The sequence below is a fragment of the Nycticebus coucang genome, chromosome 2, assembly GCF_027406575.1.
Source record: "Nycticebus coucang isolate mNycCou1 chromosome 2, mNycCou1.pri, whole genome shotgun sequence".
NCBI classification, from domain to species: domain Eukaryota; kingdom Metazoa; phylum Chordata; class Mammalia; order Primates; family Lorisidae; genus Nycticebus; species Nycticebus coucang.
This window is the reverse complement of record NC_069781.1, coordinates 118,506,719-118,530,469: the sequence shown is the minus strand read 5'-3', so window position 1 is coordinate 118,530,469 and position 23,751 is coordinate 118,506,719. Positions and strand designations below refer to the sequence as shown.

Below are 23,751 nucleotides of genomic sequence, written 5' to 3'. Positions count from 1 at the left end.
GTGTTGTGGTAGGCGCCTGTAGTCCCAGCTACTCAGGAGGCAGAGGCAAGAGAATCACTTGAGCCTAAGAGTTTGAGGTTGCTGTGAGCTATGACACCACGGCACTTTACCAGGAGCGACAAAGTGAGACTCTGTCTCCAAAGAAAAAAGCAAAGCTGAACACCCTTGCCTCTAAATAGAGGGGAGCCTCACATTCCTTTCATGAATATCACACCTGGTATTTAACTCCATTTTTCCCCAACACAAGGTATTATGGCATATTTTGTTTACTTTTTTATTGTGGTAAAACACACATAACATAAAATTTACCATTTCACTATTGTTCAGTGCACAGCTCAGTGGCATTAAGTACATTCATATTGCTATGCAACCATCACCACCCTCCATCTCCACGGCTTTCTCTTCTTCTCCCACCAAAACTCTGTCCTCATGAAACACTAACTCCCTATCCCCCTCCCCAGCCCCTGGCATCCACTATTCTAATTCCTGACTCTGTGAATCTGACAATTCTAGGGACCTCCTATGAGTGGAATCACATGGTATTTGTCATCCTGTGTCTGGCTTCTCTCACTGAGCACGATGTCTTCAAGGTCCATCCACATGGTAGCGTGTGTCAGAGGCTCCTTCCTTTTCGTGGCTGATTGATATTCCAGCATATGGATAAACTGTGTTGTGTCGATCCATTCATCCATCGTGGACGCTTGCGTTGTTTGCACCTTTCGGCTGTTGTGAATAGTGCTGCTATGAACATGGGGGTGTAGGTATCTCTTTGAGTCTCTGCTTTCAATTCTTCGGGATATATACACAGAAGTTGCTGGCTTCCATGGTAATTCTATGTTTAACTTTTGGCATGGTTTTAATATACAGGAATTTAATAAAACTATTATATAAATCGACAGAAGACTTCATTTTGCTTACTATTTTCAGAAATCACTTCATATGCACTGACTCAGGTCATTGCTAGAATAACACCCTGACCTGCTCCATTTGCGGCTGTCATATGAACCAAAGCTTCATGAAGGTGCAAGCCTCTGTCTGTCTTTCTAGGAGAGCAAAGCCTGTACACTGACACATTGAAATAAGCTATCACTGTGCTTTGCTAATATGAATTGCTATCATTGCATTTCTCCTTTTTATTACAGCTGGGACATCATACTGATTTGGGGGGAATAAATGTGCAGGTAGCTTTTACAGACATATTTGGGCTTTATTTCAGGCATGGAGGGTTACAAAATGCTTGTTATAAATAAGTAGTAGTTAATCCAACAGGACTGCAAACGGTCTGCTTTGGCTGGAGGTTCTCAGCCCCCAGCATGTGTCAGAATCACCTGGTTGGCACGGATTTCTGGACCAAGAATCTGCATTTGTAAGAAGTTCCCAGATGTCACTGATGCTGCTGGTCTGGGAACCACACTCTGCTCATCACTGGTTTAAGCCAGTTTGGTTGCCCATCATGAGTAGAGTTTGCCATGTCTAGCTAATGAGGTGTGGGAATGAGGTAGAGAATACTTGTTTCCTATGGCTATTTAAACTTAATTTAAAATTAAATAATATTAAGAATTTATGTCTTCAGTTGCATAAGCCACATTTCAAGGCCCAGAACCCACAAGTGACTGGCAGCTACTCTGCTCAACAGTCTGATAGAGAAAGTTCTATGGGGCAGTTATGGCCAGTGAGACCTGAGGGAAGCCTGCTGGGCTTACTGGGAAAGGTGTCCTTACTCATTAAAGGAGATACATAAAAAGAGAGGGCTCTTTTCTGCAGGACCACAATCTTTTGGCCAGGAGAGAAGCTGATGCAACACAGAACAGAGGCATCAAGGATGGTGCGTGAGTCTACAGTGTGGCCCTAGCAAATTACCACAAACTGGGTGGCTTAAAATGGCAGTAATGTGCTCTCCCACAGGTCTGGTGGCCACAAGTCCAAGAACAAAGTATGCACAGGAACACGCTCTTTCTAGGAGCCTCTCCCAGGTACTGGTGGTGGCTGGCAGTCTTCTGCATCCCTTGGCATATGGCTGCACCGATCTCATCTCTGCCTGCATTGTCATTCAGCCGTGTCCTTGTGTGTCTTCACTCAGCCGCCTTCTTCTTGTTTTTCTTTTTTTTCACTCAGCCTTCTTATGAGGAGACTAGTCACTGGATCAGAGCCCACTTTATTCTGGAATGACCTCATCTCAACCAATGACATCTGCAGAGACACTATTTCTAAATAAGGTCTCATCCTGAGGTTCTGGGTAGGTATGAACATGGGGACACTGCTTACCCCAGGACAGATGGCAACAACCTATATCCATTAAGAAGTCACTGAGCTGCTGATCTGGGGGCTTTTGCCAAGAGACAATCAATATCCCTTCAGCTCTGAGCTGCTCTGAGCCAAGTTTGTGGTAACCTACAGCCAACGGCACTGCGAGGGCCATAACTGTCCCAGGAGAGGGTTCCTGGGCAAGTTCTCTAAATGCCTCAGCTTCCTCATCTACAGAATGGTTGGAAAACCTCAGGTAGATGAGGAGAATTTAGCCCAGATCCCCAGTCCCCTTCTACCATGTGGAGGCACATATCTCCAGCTTCTAGAGGATAGGACAGGGACATTTTGGGGTCATTATTCTGCTGGCCACACTGGTATGTAATTAGTGCTCCCAGGGGAAGAGTCTTAGTTCTGAGTTCTGGTCCTAGATTTTCACTGAGCAACCTCAGACACAACTCTGCCTCTCTGTGCCTCAGTTTCCCCACCTGCAAGCAAGGATGGCATGTTGGTTCTAGGGAGGAAGAGCCCCACTCAGACCTGGTAATCCACACATAACATTCTCTGTGTGACTGAGGTCCTACTGATCTTTGTAAACCAGGAGAGAATTCTGGCTCTCACTGTGCCTGCGATGAGTAGATGCCAGGAGACAGATGCTCCCAGGTGGAACCCAAGGCTGGTTCAGACTCCAGGGGCCCTTCCTTTCTGGCCAGCCAGGGCCAGAGTCCCTGGTCTATCAATCAGAAACTCCTCTGGGCTCCCTCTCCACACAGACACCACTGTTCTCTCCATCCCTAAGTCTCCCTGGACCAGGCCACAATCATCTCTCCTTTGCTCTTTGCTGCCCTTCCAGATCCCTCCCCTCTCTTGCTGCTGTTTTCACATGGGCCACTAGAAAGATCTTTCAAAACTCCAAACTCCAGCCAGCCACAGTGGCTAATGCCTATAATTCTAGCATAGCGCTTCAGGAGGCCCAGGCAGGTAGATTGCTTGAACTCAGGAGTTTGAGATCAGCCTGAGCAAGAGTAAGACCCCGTCTGCACTAAAAATAGAAAAAATTAAGCTCGGTGCCTGTAGCTCAGCGACTAGGGTGCCAGCCACATACACTGGGGCTGGCAGGTTCGAACCTGGCCAGCCAGGGCCTGCCAAACAACAGTGACAACTTCAACAAAAAAATAGCCAGAGGTGTTGTAGCGGACACCTGTAGTCCCAGCTACTTGGGAAGATGAGGCAAGAGAATCCCTTAAGTCCAAGAGTTTGAGGTTGTTGTGGGCTGTGATGCCACGGCACTCTACCCAGAGTGACATAGTGAGACTCTATCTCAAAAAAAAAAAAAAAAAAAAAATAGAGCGGCGCCCATGGCTCAGGGAGTAGGGCCCCAACCCCATATACTGAGGGTGGCAGGTTCAAAACCGGCCCCGGCCAAACTGCAACAACAACAACAAAAATAGCGGGGCATTGTGGCAAGCACCTGTAGTCCCAGGTACTCGGGAGGCTGAGGCAAGAGAATTGCCTAAGCCTAAGAGCTGGAGGTTGCTGTGAGCAGTGACACCATGGCACTCTACCGACAGCGACAAAATAAGACTGTCTCCAAAAAAAAAAAAGAAAGAAAGAAAAGAAAAAACTAGCTGGGCATCATGGCACATGCCTGTAGTCCCAGTTACTCAGGAGGCTGAGGCAAAAGGATTGCTTCAATCCAGGAGTTTGAGATTGCTGTGGGCTACAATGATGCCATGGCACTCTATTCAGGGTGACAGAATGAGACTCGGTCTCAAAAAAACAAACAAAAAAAGCCTCCAAACTCTGCCCCATCACCCCTGCTTAAAGCCATCCAAACCGAAGATTCTCACCACAGCCCACAAATCTCTCCTGCTTCTCTCTCATAACCTCCAGTCACACACACCTCCTCACTGTTATACAAACATGCCAAGTTCATTCCCTGCCAAGGACCCTTTGCACTTGCTGGTCCCTTACCTAGAATGCTTTCCCTAATCATTTCATGTCTGAGGATTCCATAGCTTCAGGGCTCAGCTCAAATATCACCTCCTGAGAGATGCCTACCCTGACCACTGCAGCTAAAGTAGCCACCCAGTCTCCTGCTCTGACATCACACCCTAATCCATACATAACATTCTCTCACCTTAGCCAAGCCCCTATTATCACCTGCTATCTCCCCGTTTATTCTCTTACTTATTTATTGCCTTTCTCTCCCACTAGAATTCAAGCTCCTTAAAAGTAGGGACCAAATCTTTCTCATTTTCTACTCCTCATCTGTACCCGCATGGGCATACATCAAATATTTGCTGCATTAATGAAAAAAATCACAATTATTGGCTCAGTGCCTGTGGCTCAAGTGGCTAAGGCGCCAGCCACATACACCTGAGCTGGCGGATTCGAATCTAGCTCAGGCCTGCCAAACAACAATGACGGCTGCAACCATCAATAGCCAGGCATTGTGGCAGGTGCCTGAAGTCCCAGCTGCTTGGGAGGGTGAGGCAAGAGAATCGCTTGAGCCCAGGAGTTGGAGGTTGCTGTAAGCTGTGATGCCACGGCACTCTACCCAGAGTGACAGCTTGAGCTCTGTCTCAAAAAAAAAGAAAGAAAAGAAAAAATCACAATTATTATAACCCACTATCCTGAACCCTAACAACTATAATATCTGAATTCTCAACCTTCCAAATCCTATAGCCATAGCTGATGGACAGACGTGACTTTTCCTGATGGGATGTGGTATGAAGGACGCCCACAGCATCCTCCGTGAAACATTCTTTCCAACTGTTCTCCAGTCAATCACACTCTAATCCATACATAACAAACTAAAGAACAAACTGCCAGAACACAGGGAAGAGGGAAGGACAGAAGAGCAAGCTAGATGACACTATAAGAAACAGCCAGACCCAGCATGAGGGCCATCTGCAATGGGAACACCCAGCCCTTAAAACCTACATAGACCCCCAGGAAATCAAGGCAGGTTCCATTTCCACAGGTCTGGAGTAGGGCCTGAGGTTTTGCATTCCTAACAGTATCCCAGACAATTTGATGCTGCCAGTCTGGACCACAAAGACAGGAGTGAGTGTCTGCAATCAGCTTCTTAGGTGTCCCTTGGCTTGTGGCTACACCACTTGAGTCTCTGCCTCTGCCTTCCTAGGCTTTCTCCTCTACATGTCTGTGTCCAAATTTCCCTCTTTTTTTTTTTGTAGAGACAGAGTCACACTTTATTGCCCTTGGTAGAGTGCTGTGGCATCACAGCTCATGGCAATCTCCAACTCCTGGGCTTAGGCAATTCTCTTGCCTCAGCCTCCCGAGTAGCTGGGACTACTGGCACCCACTACAACACCTGGCTATTTTTTTGTTGCAATTTGGCCAGGGCCAGGTTTGAACCCGCCACCCTTGGTATATGGGGCTGGCGCCCTACCCACTGAGCCATAGGCATGGCCCCAAATTTCCCTCTTCTTACAAGATCAATAGATTAGGACTCACGCAATCCAGCAAGACCTCACCATGACTTGATTATATCTAGTGATGCTATTTCCAAACAAGGTCACATCCATGGATTCCTAAAGTCCATGAATTTTGGAGGGACACTATTCAAACCAGGATAGAAGGAGGGGAACAAGCAGTGGGGAGAGGGGGTGGCCTTCAAGAAAATGCAAAGACCCATAACAACCAAATGCAAAAACGTGCACTTTCATGACTCTGGTCCTAGAGAGCCATCTGGGGAGATGGGAATACTGCCCAATGTCCAACAGGCATTTTGAAATCACTAATCATTTTCCTAGGTGCAATAATCAACTGTAATTGTGGGAAAACAGCTCAGAAGACCAGAGGTAGTACTCAGTAGTGAGTATCATACACCTGTAGTCTTCTTTCAAATGGTTTATCACAAACTATATATAGTGATAGATAATATTGAGTAGAGGTAAATATTAGCTGTCCTTGGTGGAGGTACACGGGCAACCCACTCACCTAACTTTTCAGTATGTTTGAAAAGGTTCATATAATACACGTATTATAAAAATCCGAGATAAATAAACAAAGGTCAGTTTCTTCAACCACATTCGAAGTCCCTGTAGCCTGACATGCAGAATCCTGGGGAATCCTGGGGTCTGTCCAAGTGCAGCCCCTTAAAATACCCCTTCCCATTCCCCCCATCTCAGGTCAAGATCTCTGCAGGGCCCCATTCCGTTGTCTGTGATGGAGCATTTCATGGGGGACGAAGGTAGCACAATGCCCCCACCACATCCTCACTCTACTCTCCCACCCTAGTGGATTGGGAAGCGTGTTCGACCTGCGCATGCGTATGCCTGTCCCACCTGCCGCCCACTCCCCGCCCCTCCCCACGTGATTCCGTGGGAACCTGGACCCCAGAGCCTCCCAGGTGGGGGCAGCAGCGAAGCGCAGGCTGGAGATGGGGTCCGGGGTGGTGGAGAGACAAGGAAAGATGGAGAGGGGACATCTGGTTCTCGGGATCCCCGGAATCCCAGATAAAAATTGGGGGAGGGGAGCCCCAGTGCCCGAGAGTTTGGAGAACGCGATACGCGGATCCCTGCCAGTGCACTCACCCGCACGATGTAGGAGACCCCAGGCCCCAAAACCCTAGCGTCGGGATGCAGCCAGCCGTGTGCCGGCTTGTGGATGAAGCTGCCCTTGCGAATCCACTCTGCGGCGGCTGCGTCTGGGGGCCCCGCCGGCCCCCGCGCGCCCCTTGGCCCCCGCCCTGCGGCGCGACAGCGGCTAAGAGCCGGTAGGGGACAGGGCACCGCGCAGCGTGTCTCACAAGCACCCAGGACCGCGGCCGCGAGCGCTGGGACGCTGGCAGCGCCTGCGGACTCCGGCTGGGGGTCGACGACCTCCGCAGCTTCAGCCGCCCGCGCCGCCGCCGGGCCGCGGCCCAGGAAGCCGCCCGGAGCCGCGAATTTCCACTGCGGCATGCGCGGCAGCAGTGCACAGAAGGTGGTGGGCGCCTCGGGCTCTGGGGGCGCTGGGGGCGCGCGCCCGCCCGGACCCTGCGTCATGGCCGCGGCCGCCGGACCGAGCCCAACCGGGCGCTGCGCCTGGAGCGGAGGAGGCCCTCCGGTTCCCTTTCTCTCCCTCCCCGCCCCCGGTCCGGTGATGTCATCCGCCCGACCCAGCGCGCAGCCGCGGGGGGCTGCGCCCCTGGGACCCCGACCCTCGGTATCTTGGCGTCTGAGCCGGAGGCTGTAGAAACTGAGGCCTTCCAACTGCATCGGGTGGTGGCCCAAAACCAGTAGCCAAGGAGAGAGGGAGGTTTCGAACTAGGACCTCGTCAGCGACCCTCCGCACTTCGCGCCCCTCCACACCCTCCCGCCACCCAAGTTCCTAGAAGGGCCGAACTGGGCAAAGCTTGGAAATCACCTCCTTTCCTTCCGTTTGACTGATGGGGAAACCTAAGGCCTGGCGGAGGCGCGGCCAGGGAAGGAGAGAACCCCAAACCCTAAGCTCAGCCCCCTTTCTCTCCACCGATCCAGCCAGGAAGTTCCTCAAGATCATGTCCTACTCTATTTCCAAATGAAACTGAGGCCTGGGAGGGGAAGGGGCTTGCCGACGGTGCACAGCGGAGACTCAGAGGCTGGAGTACCTCTGGGAGGGGGATTCAGAGCAGAGCCGGTTCCCTCCTGCTACTTGCTCCTGGTCTCAGCTTCTCAGGCTGTAGCCCAGTGCAGCGAGATGAATGAAATCCCCTAAATTTCTGGGGATCCCTTTCCGTCATTAGCTCGTCTGAGCACTTGGGCCTGAGCCACTCAGGCCAGTTGTTTCATCAATCTCTGACATGGGCCTAACCCGACCCGGGCCTCAAGGGTTGATTCCTTCTGCGCAGGGAAACGGGGAGTCACGCTCACCCCAGGACCTGCCTCCTGACTTTGGTCTTAGCCGGATACCCCCCTTCCCCTGCTCCGCCCCATCCCAAATGAGGCTGATTGCCGGGAAACAAAGGGAGGGGGCCGAGAGGCTCTGGCAGGTGGGGAAGAAGGGGTGAGGCTGCCTGGAGCCGATCGATAAATCAGAGAAATGAGATCACAGCCTAGAGCCGCCGGAGGAGTTGGGGAGGGGTGGGGGAGGGGATGCATGCACGGCGGCGATTGGCCCGCTGGGGGATGCAGCCAGCTAGTGTCTGGCAGTGATCCCTATTGTGTCCTCTTGAGAGAAGTGGGTGGAGGGCCATGGCCCTCTGGCCCTGGTATCTGAGCGAGGGTGTGACGTTTGCAGGGTCAGTAGCCCGCATGTGGATTTGTGTGCTGTCTTCATTTCAGTCTGTGCTCCTGTGGGTTGTGTGAAGTTTGGGTCTTGTGTGCAGGTGTGAAGAATGCGTGGAGAAGGTGTAGGTGTGGGCCCAGGTATGAGAGGGGGCATCCAGGTGCCTGTCCAGGTGTGTGTCCACCTGGCTGAGGAAAGGGGAGTGTATCATAGATATGGCAGCCTCAGGCTGAGGCAATGGGGTGAGGAAACAGCTGAGCCCACCACCAACCCCTGTGGCCCAGCAGTGCCCCCTCTATGGAGGTGCTATGGCAGCCTCTGTCCTCCCAAGTTTCTGGATTAAGGTCTCTCTAGATATGGGGTTGGTAAGGAGTGGGCCTAAGTGCCATACACTGCCTGGAATAAAGAGGGCTTGGTCACATGGTGCCATAAGTATGTTTCTTTCCTGTCCCAGGGAAAGAGTGGCAGGGACAGAGCCCAATGGCTAGGGGTCAAATCCTAGCACCAGATTGGCATGGGGACATGCCCTGTGACAAATGTCCAGTCTCCCTGAAGCTCCATTTCATCTTGGTAAACATCACCTGCCCCCTTAGTTGCTATGAAGCTTAGATGATCTTTATCAATATCTGGAACATAATATCAATATGAGGAACCTACTGATAACAGATATTAGAGTACATCAAACTCCTATATATCCTTCAAAACAGATATTAGAGTACATCAAACTCCTATATATCCTTCAAAACCTAGCTTCAATGTTTCCTCTTCCAGGAATTTTATCTGGCTACCCCCACTCAAAACCCTGGTTCCGTCTCTGGCCTGCCCCAGCCCTAGGTCTCTCCTCTGGTCCTGTCCAGACCCCCTAGGGGGTAGAGAGCTATAGGTCTGGCTTTGGGAGACAGTGTTCACGTCTCCTTTCTGTACCGTTAATAGACACATTAAGTGAACCAGCATGTGTGATGTTGACATGGGCTGAGGAGAGATTTATTGGCAAGCAACTCTAGGGTGTGGAGTTTGGAGGGCAAGGCCTCAGGGCTGCTTCCAGCCTGACTGCTTCCAGCTGGGATCAGTCCGGGCAGCCACACTTCCAGAGAAGCAGAGAAGAGGCCAAGTTTGGTAGAAACCTGAACAGTGATGAGGACCCAGGCCCTAATGGGGCTGGACGCCGAGTTCTAGAACACAGGAAGCTCCATCTCCAGGCAGCTACTGGGGAAGGCTGAAGAGTGTCCCTTTCCCTGACTGGCTTGGCCTGGTGTGACCGGGAGAAAAGAAACTGGGGCACTGGAAGGAGACTCGCCCTGCACCCTGCCCAGGGCCACAGGGTCACAGCCCCCGGGAATAGAAGAATCAGGTGACCCAGAAGGACCTCAGACCATTCAGAAAGCGTGCCCTGCTAACTTCTCTGAGGCCCTCCAGCCAAAGTCAGGACCCAGGAGAGGCCTGTCCCATACCCCCTTCACAGCACAGGAAATTGAGGCCTAGCCCAGGAGGGGCAGCTGGGCAGCCTGCACCCCACAGGCCATCAGGGTGTGGTGGCAGCAGCCATGGTAGAGGCCCGTTTCCAGTGGCGGATGCCCATGGTGTACGCTGGCGCCCTGGCTTTGTTCACTGTGACCTGCTCAGGGCTGTGGGTACCAGGGCCAGGTGTCTCCTGCAGGGGCCGTGGGGCACGTGGCCGCCCCAGCATGGTGAAGGCAGGCTGGCGCTGACGGTAGGTATCGGGGTCTGGGCTGTTGTACTGGCCTGGCCCGGGTATCTTAGCAGGATCCTGCGGGGGACGGGCAGGGGGCGTGCGGCCCACCACTGTGTAGCTGGGGCTGCTGGGCTTGGTGAAGATCTGAGAGCCCCAGAGAGGGGGCATGGTGTAGGCATTGGGGGCAGGGACTGAGGTGTCCAGGGGCTTCGGGCGGAGGCGGGAGCCCAGGGTGAAAGCTGGAGCAGTCCGATGATGCACAGGGGGCACCTTCTCTGGGCTGTAGGCCCCAGGGCCTGGTGTCACCTCCAGACCTAAGAGAGTAGGGAAGGAAGGTTGGTACTGAAGAGTCCTCACTTATTTACTGAGCCACAGGCTCCACCCAAGTCACTTATTTAAAGGCCTTGCATGGCTCCTGCTTACCCACAGGCATCCTGGAGCCCATGAGTCTTCTCAAGCAGCTCTGAGGCATTTCTCTCCCTTCCTCACCCTCCATAGACACAGATGGATTTCCAAGCCTCCAGCACTTTGCCCAAGCTCAACCCTCAGCCTTCCATTTCTTATTCAATGCCTTCCCCATGTTGTCCTTCTAGGCAGGGCCTCAAAGCCCTTCCTGGGATACCCTTGACCTAGGTCTTCCTCTCTCTCCAGACCTGATCCCACTAAGGTGGGAGGATCCACACCTAGGTCTGACTCCATCACTAGATCTCATAAAAAACAAGGAATGTTAAATTTATTCCCACTCCCCAGCAGGTGACTTAATACATATTTGTCTGAGTGGATGGGTGAGTGAATGGTTGGGTGAGGGAGTAGATGGAAAGATCCATGAATATATAGATAGTTGGGGTGATGGAAGGATCAGTTGGTAGGTGGAAGGAAGGATTCATGATTGGATGGACGGACGGATGGATAGATGAATGAATTGATGGATGGATGAGTGATGGGGTGGTTGGGCAGGTGGAGGATGGACGGATGGAGGGTGTATGGGTGGATTAGGATAGATGGATGAATAGATGAGTGGGTCAGTGGATGGATAACTGGATGGATGAGTAGATGGAGGATGGATAGATGGGAAGGTGGGCTAATGGGTGGATGAAACATTTATAGATGATTCATGAATGGACTATTGATGACAGGATGATATTAATAGATGAGCTGAAAGATGAATAAGTGGATGGATAAGTAAATAATAAATGGGCAACAGGTCAAAAGGTGAGGAAGAGATGGATGGGGGAATGAAATCAGTAGTGGAGTCATTGGGAGCCTGGAAGGGGATTGCTGCAATATGACATAGTCCCCACCACACATTCTTATCTCCTTATGCCAATGCCAGCTGCCCCTGTGGCACCACATGTACAGAGTCATTGTGATACTGGCTCACTTCACTTCTCCAGGTTCTCCCAGGGCCCCCGTGGGCACTGGAGTTGTGGCTGCTTATCTGAGTCCCGGGATTTTATTATTCCAAAGACTCCAGAGTTCTAAGAACTCCAAAGACAGAAAGGAATGGGATGACAGGGCAGAAGATCTGCTGAGACCCTGAAAGGCTGGTCCTCTTAGCTCAAATACTCACCCCGACTCTTGCCCCGGCCCTGCATGGAGTAGGCAGGGGTGCAGCTGCGGCCAAAGCGGGTAACCTTTGGGTCCAGGAAGTAGACCGGCCCCGGGCTGGCATCCTGCGGAGGGGCTGGGAGAGGAGAAGTCCTGAGAGCACTTCTGAAGATGGAGCCTGCCCTACCACTCAGCACCCCTTTTAGCCCTGAGACACTTCCCCAGGTCTAAATGTCATCCCAGCCCCCTCGGAAGGCAGTGACTCAGAAGCACTGAGGCATGAGTACCCTGGGTTTCTGTGATTCCTTTGCACTACTGCTCTGCTGAGGGCCACAGAACCAGCTCCTGGTTTGTTAGGAGTGCTTATAAAGCAAGAGCAATTAGGCTCTGAGTCAAGTCTGAGGAAAAGCTTCAGCTAGCATGTAACATGCTTACAAGAGAGACTCTAAATCCCAGCAGGGCCTCTTAAGAGCTTGTGTCCTTGGGCAAGTTATTTAACCTGTCTAAGCCTCTTTCTTCTCCTCAACAGTGGATTGAGAAAACTAGAAGGGAAGATGATCCATGAAAGAGGGTGGCCCCCGTGCCTGGCAATTAATAATCAGGACCAATCACCATAATAGTTGTTATTACTACGTTCAAGAACACTAGGATACATATGTATACATCTATGTACAGTAGGTTTGACAAATATTGATTCGTTTACATACAAATACTATGTGCACACACAATAAATACATACATGAGCAAGTAGCTGGTGACGGATAAGACATCACCCAATCTTGATCCTGGCCTTGCAGCATACTTACCACAATGAATACTGCACTCATGACATGGGCTCCTAATTGGCTTCCCCCAACAGTGGTCAACTTATTGGCATGGGGAAGGAGGTCTATTTTTAGCCCCTCCCCAAGTCCCAAGCAGCATTGGAAGTAGCTGGGGGAAGTCTTCATCAGAGTCTCATGGCAGCTTTACACACACCTGGGCCATAGTTAGGCAGACTGACTCACTTCTCTTTCGAAGCGAGAAGGGAGGCACTGTTTTTGCCCAGGTGGAAACAGTTTCAATGAGCTCACCCAGCAAGGACATGGCAATCGGGACTCAGTGTGCTGGAGTCTGATTCTTAATCTCTGCCCTGCACCATTGAATGTTCCAGCCTTTTCTTCAGCCTCCCCCACCCCTGCACCCCTAGTCCATACCCAATGAGAAATGAGCACATTCCAGCTCATGATGACATTTCCCACCTTGAGGCTAAGGCCGTAGCCTCAAGTTTTCTTCTCGTCCGGGCTTCGCCAAACTCTTACTCATCCCACAAAACCCAGATCCCATACTCCACTTTCAAGAAGTCTACCGTGGACTTTCACTAAGGTTTGCCCTCTCCCCTCTGCATCTGACTGCCCAGGCTGTCTCTGTCCCCCTGTCCCAGGAAGTGTCCCTGAGACTGAGATTTGAACCTGGATAGGCAGGTCTGTCTGGGCCACAGGCTAAGTTCTTAATCCATTCCCAGCAACAAAAGTGATGCCAATGCATTCATTTGCTTTCTAAGGCCTCTTGAGGTCTCCCGAGTCTTATTTCAGTCTGGTCTGGGATTTTTGCTGATTCTGAAGGCTGAGAAAAGGTTGCTGGCCCTACCTCTCCCCAGCCACCCTCTCCTAACAGGCTTATATCCATATGAAGGAAACTCCCTACACAGAACCCTTCTAGCCACATGCCCGAAACCACTCCAGACCTTGGAGTAGCTTGAGAAAATGAAACCATGGAATTTTCAATCATTGAGATGAAAGGCATTTGCCTTTTAGTGGAGGCTTAGGGAAGCCCCCCGCCACCACCCATTTGCCCACCCACCCTCAGCCTTACCCTCATTGGGCCTCCGAACAAGCGAGTAGGCAGGACTGGCCACCCTGGTGTAGTCGTGGTTGACATAACCCACAGTGGACGGCAGGATGTACAAGCCTGGCCCGGAGCCTGCAACCCCAAGCCTTTGGGTCACGGCCAGGGACCTGGCACCCTGAAGGGTTGAGAGAAGGAGCCCTAGGCCGAAATCCTGAGCCTGGGCCTAGGCTCCCACTCTCCATCCGTGGTGGGGGAGGGGGTAGCAAGAGGCTGCACCCTCAGAGGACAAAGTGTGACTCCTGCATTGTGAGTCAAACTTGAATCACAAGAGTGGGAGGAGGCTGGGCTATCTCCTGCTTTGGGGCACAGATGGAAAAAAGGCTAGGCATAGATCTGTGTCACAGATGAGGAAATTGAGGCCCTGGCACACAATTACATCTCACAGATGGGGAAACTGAGGCCTGAATCTCATAGAGATAGCTGTTACTGTTGCAGTGTTTGGTGGCTTCCATAAGAATGTCATTGCTGGCTCGGCCCCTGTAGCACAGTGGTTATGGCACCAGCTACAAACACCGAAGTTGGCGGGTTCAAACCTGGCCCGGGCCAGCTAACCAACAATGACAAAAAAATAGCTGGGTGTTGTAGCAGGCACCTGCAGTCCCAGCTACTTGAGAGGCTAAGGCAAGAGAATTGCTTAAGCCCAAGAGTTTGAGGTTGTTGTGAGCTGTGATACCACAGCACTCTACCCAGGGTGACAGTGAAACTCTGTCTCAAGAAAAAAAAAAAAAAAAGAATGTCATTGCCACAGGGCCAGGAGAGGTCACAAAACCAGCCACAAAATCTGGCCATAAAACCTTACTCCCACTGTTTTCTATAGATGGGGAAACTGAAGCACAGAGCAACACCCTGAGGCCTCATAGTTAATATATCTCCCTGGCAAAGTGCACACTCCCAGCCTCTCTGCTGCTTTTCATTTTTCATTATCACCAATTATTACACCATAAACATTGTTATTTGTTTTACTCCTCTGTCTCCCTGACAGGAACTTTCCTGCTTTGCCCAGGTCTGAAGGTAAATTACCCTCAGCACCTAGAAAGGGGCCTGGCCCTCAGAACACTCAGTTCGTGTTGAATGAATCCATCCATGGGGCCAATGAAAACCCTGTGTTCATATCCATTGTACCATACAGAAAACTGACGTTTGGGGAAAGGCAAGGACTTCTCTGAAACTCCTGCCTCCTGCTAGGCTCCCAGAAGGGCCAGAAGGGGGAAAGGGGACAGGACAGGGTCCCACAACCCATTGGCACCCACCCCCCAGCAAGCGCGCACCATTCTCCAGTGTAGATGTCCTGCAGGACTTCCTCAGGTCGGTCTCCAGAATCTGGCCCTCTGTCACTCGCCGGCCCAGAGGCACTGTGGTCAGCCGTGGAACAGGGTTGCAGCCAAGGGTCCCCATGGAGAGCACATACAGGACCACAGGTAGAGCCCAGGGCCCTGGTGCTGTCTCCTCAGCCACTGCAACTCTGGCAGCCACAGGCCCAGGCAGAGTCACCAACCTTCACAGCCTCTGCCTGTGATGGCAGAGCCCTGGCTTCACCACACCCTCCCACAGCCACAACCACACAGACGGCCTCTTGTCCGTCACCAGGAGTCTTGGGGCCCTGGCCTGAGCCAGGCAGGTTGGCCGGACACTGGCCTGGAAGTGGGGCCAGGATCAAGTGTCGGCCAGGTGGCTGGATGATCCAGGAAAGAATTCAGTGTCAGCAGAGCAGGTCCCCTAGGAGCCAGAACTGCAAACACAACACCCACAGCCTCACAGCAGGAGGGCCAGGAGGGGTCATAGGTACATGGCCCCATTTCTATATCTGGGGAAACTGAGGCACAGCCCATGGTCTCACAGCAAGTTGGCAATTCTGGGAGTTACACCCCTGGGCCAAGAGGCATTCATTCATTCATTCTATTATTAATTCATCTAAAAAGCACATATCGAGGACCCACTGTGTACCAGGCTCTGCTTGGGGTGGTGATGTTCTCACAAGGGGAGAGAGAAAATAAACAACAAATGTGATAAATTAACATTGTAGTGATTAGAAGGTGTTAAATGTGATGGAAAATATAGAGCAGGTTTGGGGCCCAGGATGGCAATGTGAGTGAGAAGGGAAGACTTGAGCAAAGTTCTGAAGGAAATGAATGAGGGAGCCATGACAACATCAGAAAGGAGAGCATTTTAGGACAAAAGAATGGCCTGTGCAAAGACCCTGGAGTAGTGGCAGGGATAGAGAGAAGGCAAAGATGGTCCTCCAGGACATCCCAGAAGCCTATGGAGATTTAAGCCATAAAGGAATTATTGCTTCTAACTTCACTGAAGATTACCATTGTATCAGGCTCCAAGAAGGGGGTCAGGGGCAATTTTGTTGAATGAAATTCAAATGCCATTCTCCTTCAGTGTTCTTGTTTGTTTTTATGCAAAAAGGCCCTTTGCAATATAACTTTTAACATGTTTATTGAGAAGTAATTTATATGCTAAACAACTTACCCTACAATGTAATTTTGACAAAATTGTTATAATCAGAATGTTATAGTCTATGTGAAAGGTCATAAAACAAAATTGTTATAATCAGAATGTTATAGTCTATGTGAAAGGTCATAAAACAAGTCCCAACAGCTATTGAAAATTTGAACCTTATAAAGTATATTATCTGATGACAAAGGAATAAAGTGAGAAATCAATAATAGTAAGATATCCTGTAATCCTAGGACTTTGGGAGGCTGAGGTGGGCAGATTGCTTGAGATCAAGAGTTTGAGACCAGCCTGAGCAAGAGCAAGACTCTGTCTCTACTAAAAATAGAAAAACTAGCCGGGTGTGATGGTGAGCACCTATAGTCCCAGCTTCTTGGGAGGCTGAGGGTAGAGGACCACTGGAACCCGGGAGTTTGAGGTTTCTGTGAGCTATGATGCCATGGCACTCTACCCAGGGTGACAGAGTGAAACTCTATCTCAAAAAAAAAAAAAAAAAAATCCAGAATCCTCCCAAAATATTTAAAAATTAAACAACACAATTCTGAATTAACTCATGCATCAAAGTAGTAATTACAAAGGAAATTGAAATCTTTCAAGCCAAATGATTATGAAAACTCAACCTATCAGCTAGGTGCCTGCGGCTCAAGCGGCTAAGGTGCTGGCCACATATACCTGAGCTGGCAGGTTTGAATCCAGCCTGGGCCCACTGAACAAAGATGGCTGCAACCAAAAAATAGCCAGGCATTGTGGCAGGCGCCTGTAATCCCAGCTACTTGGGAGGCAGAGGCAGGAGAGTCCCTTGAGTCCAGGAGTTGGAGGTTGCTGTGAGCTGTGATGTCACAGCACTCTACCCAGGGTGACAGCTTGAGGCTCTGTCTAAAAAAAAAAAATTCAACATATCAAAACGTATGTATCTAATATAGCTAAAGCAATGTTTAGAGGAGAAATGATAGCTTTAGGTGCTATATTAGAAAATAAAAAAGATCTTAACATCAATGACCTAAGTAAGGTTCCTAAGAAGCTAGAAAAACAAGAGTAAGTAAAAAGAAGTCATATAGGGCGGCGCCTGTGGCTCAAGGAGTAGGGCGCTGGTCCCATATGCCAGAGGTGGCGGGTTCAAACCCAGCCCCGGCCAAAAACCACACACAAAAAAAAAAAAAGAAGTCATATAGATAAAAAAAATCCACAGGCAGCGCCTGTGGCTCAAGTGGGTAGGGCGCCGGCCCCATATACCAAGCGTGGCGGGTTCAAACCCAGCACCAGCCAGCTACAACAGCAGTGACAACTGCAACAAAAAGTAGCCAGGCATTGTGGCAGGCGCCTGTAGTCCCAGCTACTCGAGAGGCTGAGGCAAGAGAATCGCTTAAGCCCAAGAGTTGGAGGTTGCTGTGAGCTGTGACGCCATAGTACTCTACCAAAGGCAACCAAGTGAAACTCTGTCTCAAAAAAAAATCCACAAAACAAAACTATAGAAATAATGATAACAAAGGTTTCCCCCCCTCCACCCAAGAAAAGCTGCTTCCTTAAGAGGTTGAACAAGGGCAGTGCCTGTGGCTCAGTGGGTAGGGCGCCAGCGGGTTCAAACCCAGTCCCGGCCAAATTGCACCAAAAAATATATATAGCCGGGCATTGTGGCAGGCACCTGTAGACCCAGCTTCAGGAGGCTGAAGCAAGAGAATTGCCTTAAGCCCAGGAGTTGGAGGTTGCTGTGAGCTGTGTGATGCCACAGCACTCTACCAGGGGCGATAAAGCGAGACTCTGTCTCTATAAAAAAAAAAAAAAAAAAAAAGGGTGGCGCCTGTGGCTCAAGGAGTAGGGCACCGGTCCCATATGCCAGAGGTGGTGGGTTCAAACCCAGCCCCGGCCAAAAACCAAAAAAAAAAAAAAAGAGGTTGAACAAATTTAGTAAATCTTTAGCTAAACTAATCAAGAAAAAACTGAGGAAGAACACTATCACCAGTATCAGGAATGAAAGAGAGAAATCACTACAGATCCCACACACATTAAAGGAATAATGGGGTCTATGTGAAGCTACAAAAAGAAAAATTCCCGGGGGCGGCACCTGTGGCACACAGGGTAGGGCGCCGGCCCCATATGCTTGGAGGTGGCGTGTTCAAACCCAGCCCTGGCCAAAGACTGCAAAAAAAAAAAAAATTCCCATTTCCCTTATGCAAATGAGATATCTTTTTCTGAGCACTTACTCTGTCCCATATACTGTATTTCAGTGCTCAAGCACTCATGTGCATCATTTTGTTTAATTATCACAGCATCTCATTGAGGAATATGTAACTGGAAATTCTCATCTGTTGTTACAGATGGGGAAACAAGAGTCGCAAAAAGGGAAGTGACATGGGATCCCTCAGTAACTTACCAACAGAGCCAGGACTCCAACCCAAGACTCTCTGGCTCAGATTTTAGAACAAAGCTTAGAGTTAAGCGCTTCTTGGTTCTAATCCCAGCTCAGCTTTATGGGAAGGCTTAAAATCCTCTTGCAGATGCCTGTAGCCCCTGGTATAAAATCCAAGTGCTCACCTCACTTCCTCTCTGCCTTCACCTCTACTCCTTACCCCTTGCTAACTCCCCTCAGGCCACATCGCTGACCTGCTTGCTATTCCTGAAAGCCCCTTACAGAGGTGCTCAACCTGTGGGTCATGACCCATTAGGAACTATATTAAAGGGTCATGGCATTAGAAAGGTTGAGAACTATTGCCCTAAGATATTTCCCACCTCAGGGCCTCCACCTGGGATGCCTTTGCCAGCAATCAACCCACGGCTGGCACCCTTCTTTGTTGGGGGATGGGGCGGACAACACTGGACAAGCCATTTGATTGTTTCCAGAAGCAGAACAAATTCCAAAGCTACAACAGAGATGTTGCCCCTGAAGAGGGAGGAAGAGAGATTAAATACCCCTTCCTTTCTTTCTCCCTTTGCAAATCAGTGCCACCTATTGGCCAAAACCTGCCAGAAGTCAGAAGCCCAGAGATACTGCTGAAGTCAGCCTTGGACACACAGGACCAGACTGGCAGAGAGGACAAGTGCCTAGAAGTCATTCCCTGAACCACACCCTACCCTTGCCCAGGTCACTAGGGCCAGCCCACAGACAATAACGAAGTGCAGACAGCCAGAGACACTAGTTCTAGCCAGGACTCAGCCCCAATTGATTTAGTTTCTCATCTATAATGTGGGCTACAACACCAGCCTCTCTCACAGGGACAGAAACTGACATCCAGGTTCTAGCCAGGAATTGCTGCCACCTGCCTCGGTTTTCCCATTGAGATGTGGGAAGGAAACAAAATCTAACACAAAGAAAGAAGACAGGACAGAATGGCCTCCCCCTCTGGCAGAGCACAGCTTTGGGGACATTAAGGACCAGCAACTTCACTGGACTGTTTGGCCCACTCCAGCCCACTAGTTCCCTTGCTAATTACACCAGATTCTATGGATTCTTTCAATTTTCAGCTCAGAGTTTTCCACCTTCTGCTAAGTAAAAGGCTTGTAAATTAGATGCAAATTAATTCAAGACACATGCAAATGAGCCATGTTTTCAATCCAGTCTGATTCATTGACAAAAAAGAGCAAATCAGATAAATGGAGAAAGGAAGCTGGGACCACAATGAGAGGCCAAAATCTCCATCCCCACTCTGCCTGTCCAGCTGCAGGACCTGGCCAGGGACATCCCCATCCAGGCCTCAGTATACTTGGAGGAAGCCGCAGACCTTGAGTGTGAAAACTTGATGTCGTCAGTGCTCCTGACATGATAGTTCTTATCATATTTATAATAAGAAATTCAACCTTGGCGGCGCCTGTGGCTCAGCGGGTAGGGAGCCGGTCCCATATGCTGGAGGTGGTGGGTTCAAACCCAGCCCCAGCCAAATTAAAAAAAAAAAAAAAAAAAAAAGAAATTCAACCAGAGCTCAGTGTCTGTAGCTCAGTAATTAGAGCGCCAGCCACATGCACGGGGGCTAAAGGGCTCGAACCCAGCCAGGGCCTGTTAAACAACGACAACTACAACAAAAAAAAATAGCAGGTGTTGTGGCAGGCACATGTAATCCCAGCTACTTGGGAGGCTGAGGCAAGAGAATCTCTCTCTCTTTTTTTTTAATAATGTGCTGTTTTAATAGTTTGACCAATTCTTTATTTTTTTATTTTATTTTTATTTTTTGCAGTTTTGGCTGGGGTCAGGCTTGAACCCGCCATCCCTGGTATATGAGGCTGGTGCCCTACCCATTGAACCATAGGCACCACCAAGAGAATCTCCTAAGCCCAAGACAAGAGTTTGGGGTTGGTGGGAGCTGTGACACCACAGCACCCTACCGAAGAACATAGTGAGACTCTGTCTCAAACAGAAAAAGAAAAAGAAATTCCTCCAGTGTTTATTTGGTGCCAAACACTCTTCAGGTGTTAGAAAAATAGGAGAGAGTGAACAAAACACATAAACTCCCTGTCCTCACTTTTTTCTCAAGACAAGTAGTCAAATAAGTGAACTGAAGAAAAAAAACAGAGCAGTTGGTCATGTGAGAGTCTGGATTTTGAAATAGGGCAGTTAGGGGAAGGCTCACTGAAAAGGTCACATTCCTGCAGAGACCTGAACAAGGTGAAGAAGGTGCTCTGGGAGATGGAGGGAGGATGCTCCAAATGTAAGTACAGAAAGCCCTGGGGTAGGACCATGCCTGGTGTGTGAAAGGAACAGTAAGGAGGTCTGCAACTGGAGTAGCATGGGCAAGGGGGAGAGAGAGAGGAGGGGCAGGTCATGCAGGGCCTAGTAGGCATCGGGGAGGACTCAAGCTTTTCCTCCAGGGAGGTAGAAGCCATGGAGGGCTATGGGCAGGATATGGATACATCTGACTAAGTGTTCACAGATGTCCTGTGGCAGCCACAGAGAGAACAGATCGAAGATGGCTGGGAAGGACAATGGGAACAGAGGCCAGGATAGATATTGGAAACGATGACAGGATGGATAATGACAAGAATGAAGAGATGGGTGATGGGATGGTTCATGGATAGAAGATGAGAAAGATGGGATGGGCAATGGGATGGATGTTGAGATGGATGATGGGGCCCGTCCTGACTGGTAGCATGGAATTGTGAGCAGTGGATGTTATGCTGGGTATGTTATTTGATACCAAGCTAGAATAGACAGGGTTTGCCAGCAGATCTGATGTGACACATGAGGGAGCTAGAGGAGTTGAGTTTGTGGGCAGGATTTTTAGACTGACAATCTGAAAAAATTGAGCTGGCCTTAACTGAGACGTTCAAGATATGTGAAGGGTAGGTTTTAGGGAAAGATCTACAAAAGTGTGGATTTGAGCCTCCCATGGGTGATGTACATGGAGACATCTAGTGGGCACTTGGATGTACAGGTCTGGGGGTGTTAGTTATCTACCTATGCTGCATAATGAATTCCCATACACTTAGTGGCTTAAACCAACACAATTTTTTTTTTTTTTTTTTTTTTTTGTAGAGACAGAGTCTCACTGTACCACCCTCGCGTAGAGTGCCGTGGCGTCACACAGCTCACAGCAACCTCTAACTCTTGGGCTTATGCGATTCTCCTGCCTCTGCCTCCCCAGCAGCTGGGACCACAGGCGCTCGCCACAACACCCGGCTATTTTTGTTGTTGTTGCAGTTTGGCCGGGACTGGGTTTGAACCCGCCACCCTTGGCATATGGGGCCGGCGCCCTACTCACTGAGCCACAGGGGCTGCCCAAACCAACACAATTTATTATCTCACAGCTTCTGTGGGTTTGTGCACAGCATATCTGTGTCCCCAATTGGCTGCAATGATGGTTTTAGTCAGGGCCAGGATCTCACCTGGAGGCTCAACTGGAGAACAATCTACTACCCAGATCTCTCAGTTTATTTCCTTATGGCCATGTACCTGGGTTCCTTCTGGGTGGGTGTTGGCTAGAAGCCACCCTTAGCTTCTTGCTACATGGGACTCCTAACATGAATGCTTCTCCCTTCAAAGCCAGCAAAAGAGAAAGTCTCTAGAGCAGTGATTTTCAACGGGTATGCTTTGGCACACTGGTGCACCATGAAAGGATCTTAGGTGTACTGTGAAAATTTTTAAAGATCACTAATTAAATTCTTTCCAAAAAAGTTCAAAGTACAGTAGGTATATTCTTTTTTTACTGTTTTTTATCAACATAATTTAAGTGTGCCACAGAAATTTAACTATAGGTTCAGTATGCTATGAGATGAGAAAAGGTTGAGAAACACTATTCTAGAGCAATGCACGAATCTAGCCCCGATCTTATTTATAAATAAGTATTATGATGGACAAGTGGTCCCACTTAAAGAGTCCCCAGACCCTGGGCGGCGCCTGTGGCTCAGTCAGTAAGGCGCCGGCCCCATATACCGAGGGTGGCGGGTTCAAACCCGGCCCTGGCCAAACTGCAACCAAAAAATAGCCGGGCGTTGTGGCGGGCGCCTGTAGTCCCAGCTACTCGGGAGGCTGAGGGAAGAGAATCGCTTAAGCCCAGGAGTTGGAGGTTGCTATGAGCTGTGTGAGGCCACGGCACTCTACCAAGGGCCATAAAGTGAGACTCTGTCTCTACAAAAAAAAAAAAAAAGAGTCCCAGACCCTTCTTCCTTGTCCCAGCTCACTTTGTCTTTCCCTGGATCCTTGTTTCCCCTTTCAGTCCATGGAAAGAGTATTATCATGCAGAGATCTCAGAAAAGGGCATGCCAGGCACATGGGGCATGAGGCACAGCCTCGCAAAGGCCTTGAGGAGGCCCATGTGGCTGGAGTTGCACAAGTGAAGGGAGGATTGGGGAATCATGGGGCAGGTAGTTCAGTGCCCCGTGGACACAGAGAAGACACTGGATTTTACTCTGAGCAAGGCAGGAGCCACAGGAGGGTATGGAACAAAGAAAGGAGCAATCTGGCTCAGGGTACTATAAGGAAAGGACCAAAGGTGGGAAGGGAAGGTGAAAGTTGCGATGCCCTCAGGGAGGCGACTTTCCTGGCCCAGGTGAGCACCCTAGGGCACAAGCTAAGGTGGTGCCCTGTGCTACTCAAAGGTGGGTAGATTCTAGACCTGTTTTGGATGCAAAAGTCACAAGACTTTCTCTGAGGGTGAGGGGGTGTTATGGAGAGAGGGGTCCAGAAGGGCACCAAGGTTTGACCTGAAACTCTGGAAGGACTAAATCAATCAACCTTCATTCAGGAGAGGAACACCTGCTGACCTACTTTACTGACCATCATGCTATGCCTCTCACACAACAGGTGCATACACATGTGCACACACATAGGCACACAGGTGCACACACCTGCCCCAAGGACAAGACATCTCAAAGCAGGGACTTACAGGATATAGGTGAGTTTTTCTTCCTATAGATACAGAAATGCACACATGCTCGCACATGCACATAGACAGAGGCAGGCACCATGCTTGCCCTATCCCTGTAGAATCCTGGGCGTCCAGAATATCAACTGCTCAGGAGAGGAACACAATGAGTATCTGCTAAAGAAATGAACAACATGGATGTCAGCGATAATTGGCATGACAATTGTCATTCCTGATGCGGTTGATCCAATTATTTCCTAAGTGCTCCAGTTGCACAATCGGTCAGCGCATGGTACTAATGACCAATTATTTCCTAAAACACAGCCTGGGCTGCAGGTGGGGACGCGGTGGCTTGGAGGCACCTCCCAGGAGGCTAGGTTTTTCGGATGACCTGTTGTTTTCTGTGTCCCT

At 49.9% G+C, this 23,751-nt stretch overlaps 2 protein-coding genes across 5 annotated transcripts in view; both read right to left on the bottom strand.

The window, feature by feature from the left end:
• SHC2 (SHC adaptor protein 2) overlaps positions 1 to 7,816 on the bottom strand; it is a 32,044-nt gene extending 24,228 nt beyond the window's left edge. Inside the window, exon 1 of one of the 3 annotated variants that reach the window (XM_053581641.1) lies at positions 6,807 to 7,816. In XM_053581641.1, coding sequence (XP_053437616.1) covers positions 6,807 to 7,472 — 666 coding nt within the window. In that variant the 5' untranslated portion in view covers positions 7,473 to 7,816. The remainder of the gene's footprint in view (positions 1 to 6,806) is intronic. The other 2 variants (XM_053581640.1, XM_053581642.1) reach the window with 2 other exon arrangements.
• Positions 7,817 to 9,437: 1,621 nt separating this feature from the next.
• ODF3L2 (outer dense fiber of sperm tails 3 like 2) lies at positions 9,438 to 17,669 on the bottom strand. Of its 2 annotated transcripts, none has more exons than XM_053581645.1 (4): positions 14,860 to 17,669; positions 13,556 to 13,663; positions 11,724 to 11,837; positions 9,438 to 10,467 (listed from the first exon to the last, which is right to left on the bottom strand). In XM_053581645.1, exons 1-4 carry the CDS (start codon positions 14,984 to 14,986, stop codon positions 9,983 to 9,985), a joined length of 834 nt encoding a protein of 277 aa, XP_053437620.1. In that variant the 5' UTR covers positions 14,987 to 17,669; the 3' UTR covers positions 9,438 to 9,982. The 2 variants fall into 2 exon arrangements, with proteins under 2 accessions (XP_053437620.1, XP_053437621.1); XM_053581646.1 differs by having other exon boundaries at positions 13,556 to 13,706; positions 14,860 to 14,982.
• Positions 17,670 to 23,751: the final 6,082 nt, after the last annotated feature.